This window comes from Labeo rohita, chromosome 1 (genome assembly GCF_022985175.1).
Source record: "Labeo rohita strain BAU-BD-2019 chromosome 1, IGBB_LRoh.1.0, whole genome shotgun sequence".
Taxonomy (NCBI): Eukaryota; Metazoa; Chordata; class Actinopteri; order Cypriniformes; family Cyprinidae; genus Labeo; species Labeo rohita.
In genome coordinates, this window is record NC_066869.1 from 5283748 (window position 1) to 5295160 (window position 11413).

General features: G+C 37.6%; 1 protein-coding gene across 1 annotated transcript; it reads left to right on the forward strand.

Annotated features, from left to right (window-relative positions):
• Positions 1-2466: 2466 nt before the first annotated feature.
• Positions 2467-9932, forward strand: LOC127155742 (tumor necrosis factor ligand superfamily member 14). Its single transcript, XM_051098229.1, has 5 exons — positions 2467-3385; positions 7733-7802; positions 7890-7955; positions 8090-8324; positions 8400-9932. The coding sequence occupies exons 1-5, from the start codon at positions 3194-3196 to the stop codon at positions 8557-8559; spliced, it is 723 nt and encodes a 240-aa protein (XP_050954186.1). The 5' UTR covers positions 2467-3193; the 3' UTR covers positions 8560-9932.
• Positions 9933-11413: the final 1481 nt, after the last annotated feature.

The window sequence follows — 11413 nt, forward strand, 5'->3', positions numbered from 1 at the left end:
ATATAAAGGGAATTTTAAACATCAACAGTGAAACAAGGAATTTAAAACATTTTAAAATTATTTGAAAATGATTTTCAAGCAACTAATAAAGTAACGCATTACTTTTTTAAAGTAAAAGAAAATACCTGAGTTACTTTTTCATAAGTAACACCAGTTACTTAGTTTTCCCATTTATTGACTGACTCTCAAGTTGCCATGTTGAGAGAAATCAGGAGTAAGATGTTACTGTAGTTCTGGACTAAATGTATGCATTTGTTCATCTCATTGCACAAAAACACACCAGCGTTTTTGTTGCTGACCTTCAACGATCCAGTTCACCTGTAATAATAAGCAAAAATTACTTTAGATGAACTAATATTTGTGTGTCTTCTGCGTTCTGCTCTTCAGACAGGAATTCACTTTTCCTTCAGCCTGAGGCTGATTCATTTCACTTTTGGTGTGAAAAGGGCTTTTACATTTGCCAAAAATATAACTTTTTATATTAAAAACAAAGAAGCAAGCCCAACCCAGGTTTTAAAAAGTAATGCAAAAGTAATGTAACGCATTTACCATAAAAAGTAACTAAGTAACTTAATTAATTGTATTTTTAGGGAGTAACGCAATATTGTAATGCATTACTTTTAAAAGTAACTTTCCCCAGCACTGCTTATATATCTGTAATATTCTCAAGCATTAGACAATTATAGATGAGATAAACTGTGTTGTAAGATCAAATATATAAATCAATATAACCCCAATATAATATAGGCTACAATTACTTACAACTCACACCCCAAAGAGTAATTTACTGGAACATGTTTGCGATGGGATCTTATTTAGACTCGCTGATATTTCAAGTCAAGTCACCTATGTTTATATTTTGAAAAGTAAAATTTTATTTGCAGTGTTAAAAAGGAAAACTGTGTGTTCATAATGCAAGAGGACAATAGTAAACAGTCAAATATGATGTCTTGTCGCTAGATGGCAGCACAACCTAATCATACTGAGCTTCTTCACTTGGTTCCGCTGTTAAAATAAACCTGTTAGTGAAATCTGTGTTGACCAGCAGGGTGAATAAAATAAATAGATAAATAAATAAATAAATAAATAAATAAGTAAAATAAAATGACTGACAATGAATTGTATTATTATTATTATTATTATTATTATTATTGCCAGTAGTAGTAATGGTAAGTCAAGCATGACTGTTACTAGTGCTCATCCTTTAAACTAGTGGTTATTATTCTACAGCATGCACATAAAAGCTGCAAATAAAACTGCACAAGTGTAGCTGTGAAAAAGAAGAAAAAAACCCTGAGAAAATGTCACAGTGAAAAGAATGAAACTGAGATGGTGAACTTTGAACACATAGCGAGAGACTGAAAATACTGATTCAGAACTGACCAGAGATCAGACGCTTGTCCAGTTTCATGTGGGCAGGTGCATGAGAGTGTGTGTTCAGAGATGATTCACGGTCAGTGCAGCAGCTCACGGGAGACGCCAACTGCTTCCTGTCTCGCTGCATCCTTACATCAGAGCTCTCACTGCACCGGAACTCTCACATCTCTGTGCGCGTGTGTGTGAGAGAGAGAAAGAGAGAGAGATTGTTTTATATATATCCGTGTTTGTTCGGAAATAGTGTTTCATATGTGTGTGTGTGTGTGTGCATGTGCATGTGTCTGTTTTGTATAAAAAGTGTGTTTTATGTATGTTGTTGAGGAAAATTCGTTAATGTGTGTGTGTGTGTGTGTGTGTGTGTGTGTGTGCATGAATGCACTAGTCTCTAGGTCATCAGATAAGCAAGAGCGCCTGTGGTCACCTGTTTTGTAGTTTGCTTTTTTCCGGATTGACTTTGTATTTATGCAGATCTTCATGCACCCTCTGCATGCACAGTAACACAAAAGTAGCCTGATTTTTGGACTGCAGTGAAGAAACTTCAAAAGAACTTCATCATACATTTACAGAAATGAAATTACATAGCAACATCATTTGCTTCCTGTTTCAGACATTAGCAGCTGTCATTTGATATTATTAAGATATAATGACTTTTTATGTAACAACAAAAAGTTACTTTTTATGAGTAGGATATTGTTACTTTTTAAGTTACTTTAACATTAGCACAGTATTGTTACTTTTTAAGTAACAACAATATTTTTTAAAGCACAAAATTGTTACTTTAACAAGAACAAAAAGTTACTTTTTATTTAATAAGTTGGATATTTTGTTTAATAACATAAAACATTTTATAAGTAGGATATAGTTACATTTTAAGTGACAACAAAAAAAGTATTTTTTTTTACAAAATAAGTGCAAAACTGTTACTTTAACAATAATAAAAACTTACTTTTTATTTAATAAGTTGAATAATGCTACATTTTAAGTATCAATATTAAATGTTACTTTTTATTGTATATGTAGGATATTGTTACTTTAAGTAAGTATAATAAAAAGTTACTTTGTATGAAATTAACGTTTTTACTACACTGTTACTTTTTATTCAATGATATTGTTACTTTTTAAGTAACAATAATAAATCAAGTTACTTTTCATGACATTCACACAATACTGTTGCTTAAGGTAACAATAAAATGTTACTTTTTATGAGTTTAGCACAATAGCGTTGCTTTTTTTTCTTGCAAACTTGTCTTTTTTATTTAGTAAGAAAGACATCGTCACTATTTAAGTAACAATAATACAAATTACTTCTTTTATGTCAATAGAGAACAAAAACAAAGAGGTTTCAGTACAGACTTAAAGAGAGAGAGAGTGACAGATGATTTATCATCATACAGCCAAAACTTCCTCATTTTAGTTTCTTTCCTCTGTCGACCCCTCCCTAGTGCTCTCTCTCTCTTTCTTTCTCTGTCTCTGTCTCTGTCTCTCTTTCTCTCTGAGACACACACCCTTCCGCGAGCAGCAGTGGGCGGTCATCTCTCTCTCTCTCTCTCTCTCTCTCTCTCTGTCTCTCTGTCTCTGGGCTCATTGAGGTTCAGGGTCAGAGGATGTCAGGTCGCTCTCATGAGAGTGTGAAGCTCAGATGATGCTCTGTGCTTGTGTGTTTGCTGTGCTCACGGTGAGGATGGACTCTCACACGCCGCAGTGAATCGTTCACACACTCTATGGAGGATCCGGCCGCCACGCTTTGACACAGAGGTTTACCGTCTGAAGGTGTAGGTGTCGTTCGGGTGGGTTGTTAGGTCAGTCGTACTTCACCATGGCTGACACAGGTGAGAGTGTGAATAAAAACATGAACGTGTTCGTGGTGGACAGCCAGGCGCTCCCGCGTCAGGTGGCCATCAGGACGGGCGGCCGGCAACTCTACGTCATCTACCTGCTGCTGGCCGTGGCTCTGCTGGGCGTCTTTATCGAGGCTGGACTCATCTGGCACCTGTACAGGAGGCCCGTGGTGAGTCCTCATGCATGTGTGTTCCTGATCATTGTCTTGTGTATAGTTCAAATCGTTATTAGTTATGTTCAGTTAACACTTTGGAGGTCTTTGGTCAGTTTAGAATGTTTTGAATTTTTAAATGAAATGAAACCTGGTTACTTTTGTAGCACTTGATATATGCAGACAAAATGAAAAAATGATGTGGACATGATTAGAAAAGAGTAAATTGTTGTAAAAATAAATAAATAAATAGTTACACTTGTGATCTGAATGTAAAAAATGAGCATACAGAGCAATTATGTACAAATCAAACATGATGACGTAGACTTTAATTATGTCCAAATACATCCAAATGCCAAAGTATGTCTGAAAATTATTTTAAAAGCCACTAGTCAAAACACAGCCTTATTTATGTGTAACACATACTTTAGCAGAAAATTTTGTCTAGGGCCATGACATTTCCTTAGAAATATGAAATATTACTGAAACAAAATGATTGAAATAAAATGTAGTGCATTCATTTAATTAAAAAAGAAGTCCCGCTTACTATCTTTGGCCTGTTTTGACCGTATTATCACAAGTGTGACACTTAAATAAAGAATAAAGTTCACATGGACACAAACGTTCTTTCAACATCTACAATTATGAGTATTTACAGTGGGCTCCAGAAGACCTCAGAGATCACTGATCGTGATTGAAAATCAAGATGCTCTTTGGATCTGGAGATCCTGACCATCAGGTTCATGTAGCTACAGAGCTGCTGAAGAGACACCAAATACTGAGACATCCACACCTGTTATTTCAACACCCAACAGTCATTTCAGTAGTGCTCATACACCTACTGTACATCTAAAATGAAAATGCATGTATTTTAGTTGCTCTAGCTGCTCAGCGTCTTTTACCATATGTTTTCCACACGTTTTCATCACTCTTTAGTTCTCAGTTATCATGTGGTGTGACTCAGAGAATGTGAGCTCATACATGTGCAATAGTTGCAACGATGACACAAGAATGAGACGCTGTCACCACTGCTTGATGCATCACCATAGAATCAGTGTAGGTCCGATGATCAGATTTCCCTCCCACCCCTGTGCAGACTATACATCCTATAATGCTGCAGAGAATGTTCCTGTGTTTCTCTTTTTGGATACTGCCAAATGTCTCAAAATCTCACTCTGCTTTGACCTTCTTGACCCCTCAAATCAGTGCCTGTCAAAACACAAGCAGTCCTCTGCTGGTCTAGTGTCAGTAATGACTGGATAATCTGTCACTTGGCCAATGGCAGATCTTTGCTCAGCAGCAACCTGAGGTTTTGCAGTTGCTAATGGTTTGAACCCTTTGGTAGCTAGCCCAGATCACTAACCACTAAGTTACACAACCCCCGCAGAATATTGCTCATGGTTTTGGATTACTGTGGTGATTTCCTGTAAACACATATAAGGGTTTGCACACTTAACACCTATGCCAGACACCCAAGCCATTGTGACATTTTCAAAACCAAAAATATAGAAAAAAAACCCATTAGCCATTATATACAGACATAGCCTCTCCATGTATTAAAATAAACTGGTGTTCATCCTGGTAAACAGTGTAACAGGCCTCAATCACAACTGATCACAGTGTTATGGTGCTACAAATGACTCAAATGCATGAAACTGAGGACCAAGGAGTCCAATGGACTCTTAAATACCCTAACTCTCCCAAAGAAAAAAGAAAAGTAAGCTGTAGATATCTTAAAAAAAAAAAAAGATTAGTAGTCAGGTTTCCATCCAAAGTTGCAAATTATACCTATGCACAAAAATCAGCGCCAATAGCCTCGTGGTTAGTGCACCAACATATAGCGCAATTGCGCTCACGGCAACCTTAAGTCAATTTCCGTCTCAAGGTCCAATGCCAATCCCACTCCTTTCTTTCTTCACACAATGCTTTCCTGTCATCTCTTGACTGTCCTATCTGAATAATAAAGGAATAAAAAGCCCTAAAATATAACTTCAAAAAAATTATACACAAAATTGGAGTATCGTATAAAATATTTGCAAATAAGCATGTTTTCCGTTCAACGAGTCAAAGAGAACAAAATCATCACTTCCTGATAAGCTGGCACTAAATATCATTAAGGAAAGTAGGGGAAGCCACCATCTTGTAAGAGTTCTGGGAGACATTTATACACAAATACTTTGATGACAGACTCGGGCATTTCAGAATGACCATAATTACATTTCACATGCTGTGTAATGAGATCGCTCTGCCAGTGAGTTAAAGGAGAAGTTTACTTCCAAAACAAATATTCACATATAATGTACTCACCCCCTTGTCATCCAAGATGTTCATGTCTTTCTGTCTTCAGTCGTAAAGAAATTATGTTTTTTGAGAAAAACATTTCAGCATTTTTCTGCATATAATGACTTCATTGGTGCCCCGAATTTGAACTTCCAAAATGTAGTTTGAATGCGGCTTCACAAGGCTCTAAACGATCCCAGCTGAGGAAGAAGGGTCTTATCTAGTGAAACTGTCGATCATTGTTTTTGAAAAATAAAAGCTTGTGTAGCACACGCTCTGGAATGCGCATCCACGGGTCATTCTTGAACAATTCATTCATTTTGAACGAATCTTAATGTGACTCGGAAAGAACGAGTCGTCTCAGGGAGTGATTCGTTTAGTCGCGCATGCACAACATCCTATTAGGTTCTGTACTGGAATTAGTTCACCTGTTTCGAGTCTTCAGGTTTTTCGAGTCGTTCGTTCATCTTATGTCTTACGACATTGTTGTACCTTTTTGTTTGTAAACAGCTTTTGACTTACTTGCACTTTCTTAGTCTTTGTGCGTTGACTTTGCAAACACTGCGCCTGTGGTTCCACCTACATTCAGAATGACCTTTCGATGTGATTCAAAAATAAAAAAAATGGCCGATCGTTTCGCTAGATAAGACCCTTCTTCCTCGGCTGGGATCGTTTAGAGCCTTTGAAGCTGCATTTAAACTACATTTTGGAAGTTCAATATCGGGGCACCAATGAAGTCATTATATGGAGAAAAATCCTGAAATGTTTTCCTCAAAGAACATAATTTCTTCAGGACTGAAGACCGAAAGACATGAACATCTTGGATGACAAGGGGGTGAGTAAATTATTTGTGAATTGTTGTTCTGGAAGTGGACTTCTCCTTTTCAGTTATTCTGTCTCGTATCACAAAGTCACGTGATTTTTTTGGTGGCCGTGGAGGAACCATCTCCCATGATTCGCATTAACCATTTCTCGCAGAATTCAAAAAGCACCTCAAGTGAGCATAAAAAATGTTTTTGTGAATTAAGTATTTTAATATTATTTTTTATTATTTTAATTTTGCCATTTCCATCACTTTTTTCTGATGCAATAATTCAAAATGTGCAGAAAAACACGGTGATGGGAACATAGCTAGTAATAACAAAATTATCCCATTATTAGTAATGTTTGAAATGAAAATTTGGTCTGATTTCGCATGCAGTTTGTCTGTTCAGGCCAATGCGTTAAAGGCAGATGGGCCGAATGAATATACAGCTTCACTCTCTGACAGTAGATTGCGTTTAGAAAGTATTAAATAACCTGGTTACTCCAGGACACAAATTGCTACATAAAACCAAATAATATTCTTAAAAGTATGCTAGCAGTTAAAAGCATAGCCGCTCAAAGTAACTCCATTTGATAGTGTATACAAACACAGGCGGTCAACACATGTGCTCTAGAAGGTCCGGCATCTGCTCTATTTTTCTCCAGAAGTTATGAGTGGAAAATATCTTTATGCTCTTTTAAACTAAAGCTGGGCTCTCTCATAAAACCCTCACACAAGAGCTTGTCACTGCAGGCTCCTGTGGGAACAACAGCCGGGCCAGTGCTGCCACCTTGTGGAACAACTGATTAGTGCAAATTCGAACGAACCAACGAAGTACGCGTGGTTGCGTGTACTATCCTGGAGGCAAAACCTGTGTGTTACACACACTGTACGCGGACCCTAACTGAAGTATACTTTGAGCTTAGTGTTCTGACACGCAGGATATTAAACAACAGCATTTTTTGAAACAGAAAATGTTCAAATTTCATAATTCATTATGATGTTTATTAAACAACACCATAATACAGCAATACAGAGACAAGCTGATTGTTCCACTGCTTCTTTTTGAGCATGTGACTAAAAGTGCGAATTCCATTGGTTGGGAGGAGATTTTACAGTGTGATTGAAAAGAGATTAGAACACTTAAAAAATCAGTTGCACTTGTGGTATGCGAATATTTGTTCAACTTGCTGTGAACAGACCATTTCCCCGGTATCTGAATGACAAAACATTCTACGAAAAATTTCGAATATTTTCTTTCTTTTTTTTTTTTTTTCTAGACATCATCAGATCCTGTTAATGCTGCTGGTAATATTCCTCAACAGCCAGAGAAGTACAGCAGTTCACATGGTTGGTAAACACACACACACAGTCAGAGGATTGAAACGCTCTTCTTCACGATGTGTTCAGTGTTCATTTGGCATATTTTCTCAACAGGTTCTAATGAAATTTTGCCTCCCAAACTTCCCCAAGCTGAGAGCAAACCAGCAGCACTTCTGCAAAGTATGAAACACTTTTTCACTTTTAGTGTATTTGTGAATTTTTTTTTCTTCCATTTTCCATTTTATGCATCAGCCATTGTACTGCTAACAGTATTAAAGTAAAGTTCCTACATGGCCGTGTGTGTGTGTGTGTAGTCGCTTCGCCCGCGTCCGGCGGGAACGGCGTCCTGCAGTGGAGGACCGACAGCTACCCGGTGTTCATGAGGGCTCTGGAATACAAGAACAACAGCCTGTACATCCAGCAGGACGGATACTATTACATCTTCTCCAAGATCGCTTACCTGGACACCTGCAAGTACTTCAAGCACCAGGTCATGCAGTGCACGGAGAGGTACAACTTCAAGGCCATCGAGCTGATGCAGAACTCCAGGTACTCCATACGACACCACAGTTCACTACAGATCACGGCTGTAAGTGTTAAAGCTCATGAGTGTTTTTATTCTAGGCTTATCTGTGCCTCCAATAAATCCCACTGGAGGGACAACAGCTACCTAGGCGGCATCTTCCACCTGTTTAAAGGAGACAGCGTGTTCGTGAAGGTCAATAACAGCTCGCAGGTGCACGGCGAACCCTACGAGAATTACTTTGGGGCCTTCATGGTCTGAGTACTGACATACTGCTGTGAGAAAATCTCACACACACTCTCAGGTTCTCATACCAGTTTTGAAATATAATTTTTTAGTTTTTTTAATCTTTGCAATATAGAAATGTGCTATTTTTGTATTTCTGCAACTGAATGATATATATTTAGCGTGTACTGTTGAAATCTGACCTTCAGATCTCCTTCGATTTAAATTATTATTCTGCTGGTTTTTGCGTTAGAGGTCCATTCTCAGGAAAGAGTGCTGTTTAAAACAACAAATATGTTTTTAATCATTTTATTGTTATAATTATTATTTAAGAAATCATGTTTCAAATGCTTGTAAACACGTTATCTGTCTTCTACACTCAATAATTACAATAAAGGTGCTTCACGATGCCAGAGAGGAACCATTTTTGTCTAAACGGTTCCAAAAAGAACCTTTAACATCTGAAGAGCGAAAGTGCCGTTTTGTGGCGAAAGAAGGTTCTTTAGATTATAAAAAGGTAAGAAAGAGATGGTTCTTTAAAGAACCTTTGACTAAATGGTTCTTTGTGGAATCAAAAATGGCTCTTCTATGGCATCGCTGTGAAGAACCTTTCAAAGTGTGTCCTTTATCTATTATAAGCTGAAGTATGAGTTTGTTCATGGCTGGAGATTTGAAAAAGAAAAGAAAAAAGCAATGGATCCTCTGCAGTGAATGGGTGCTGTCAGAATGAGAGTCCAAACAGCTGATAAAAACACCACTCCAGTCCATCAAACAAAAGACAAAAGCTGAAACAAATCCATATTTCTGGCTAAAATATGAGTCCGTAATCTACAGTAATGCTTCCTCCAGCGAAAAAGTCCTTGAAAACATATTTGTTTAGAGCTGTTTTTGCTCGTAAACAGTGCTTGATCTGTGCAGATTTCTCTTCTGATTCAGACCAGGCCACTTTTTCACTGGAGGAATCATTGTTATGAATAATGGACTCTTGTTCTAGTTGTCTTAATGACGGTTTGTTCAGGTTTTGTCTTCCTGAGATGTTAACTGATGGACTGGAGTGGATTACTGTGTTGCTTTTATCAGCTGTTTGGACTCTCATTCTGACGGCACCCATTCACATCCATTGGTGTGACAGTGATAGAATGACACATTTCTCCAAATCTGGTGAAGAAACAAACTCATCTACATCTTGGAAGGCCTGAAGAGAACATTTTCATTTTGGGATGTATTACTCCTTTAAGTGCGTCTAACGAGGCCGTGCACTTGAAATGATCAAACGTTAAGGTGTGCGTTGAGGTTCACGTTTCGAGTGCGGGCATGACGTTGTTGATGTTATTTATAAAAGTACATACTGTATTTTGATATTGACTGTAATGTGCATTAAATGTATATCATCACAATAAAATATTGCAATCTCAGAGTCTTCTCTAGCGAGTGACAGTAGTCTTGCACAATGCTACTTATCTTCCTTATTTTCGAACTCTCGTTTTCAGCCTCAGTGTGCTGATTGCAGCGCTGCACACCAAAGGTGCACAGAGCACGGCAGATAAAGACAGAGATGGAGGGAAGCCAGAGATAAGCAGGGAGATGTGCGGGGACGGGCAGGATGTGGCAACGTGAGGTTGAATAAAGCAGAAAGGGGACAGTGCGAAGGAACCGGGTTTTTTGGAGGGAGGGGGCAGCGGTTGCATTTTCCTGACTCAGCGCATTTGTGCGCTCACAACGGAAGTTTCCAAAAAAATCTGCAGTCACCACAAACAAACAAATGGCTGTGTATTTTCTTTTCGATTTTCTTTCTGCTTCAAGTGAGAAAGTCCAGGATCCCTGTTGATGTTTTCCACTTTCCTTTGTGAATCTAACATACTGATATTACGCAAACACACTGAGGTCAGATTCGGGGGTCTTGTTTGGCTGGTTAGTGTGGGTCGATTCACCCCTGCTGACAGATGCTGGTACTACACCATGTAGATTCAAAAAACAGTGTTTCTCAAATACATTGGCCAAACTGTTTGTTTCTTGTTCACACCAAAAGTGACACTGGACCACAAAACCAGTCATAAGGGTCAATGTTTTGAAATTGAGATTATACTTCATCTGAAAGATGCTGTAAAAAAATCACCTTTAAAGCTGTAAAAATGGAGTTCTTAGCAATGCATATTACTAATCAAAAATTACATTTTGACATATATACGGTAGGAAATTTACAAAAATTTCTTTGTGGAACATGATCTTTACTTCACGTCCTAATGATTTTTGGCATAAAAGAAAAATCAATAATGTTGACCCATACAGTGTATCTTTTGGCTATTGCTACTAACATACCCATGCTACTTAAGACTTAAGGTTTTGTGGTCCAGGTCACAAATATGAATTATTCATGGAAGCAAATTGCATGTGTTTTGGCACCCTTGCAAAAGAGTAAGTCCACCTGTCTACAGTTTGCACAAAAACAACATGCACATGGATGAAAACTGATTCGCATTGAGACTGTCAACTTTTCACAACTTCTGAACCAAAGCAAAATGAGCCATTCAAATATGGATCATTCAAAATCTGTCAGAAACACATGTATTCTGGGTTGCTGCATTTTGCACACTGAAAAAAAAAGAGTTTAAAACAATTTTCACTCAGAAATTACTAGTGCATTTCACAAATAAATACAAAAAATGTCAAACGACACGTTGAACCAAATGCAGAATTTTGAAGTAGAAAGACTTAAATAGTATTTTCTTGTACAATGTACTCAATCAATTTTTTAGCCAAAAAAAAAAACAACAACAACTGAAGTTGACCAAAGCATGGTACAATGAAAAGACATGTGGAAGACATAATACGCTGGTCTAGAATGATAATGAGATCAGATAAAATGGTATATATAAGGGGATCATGATCT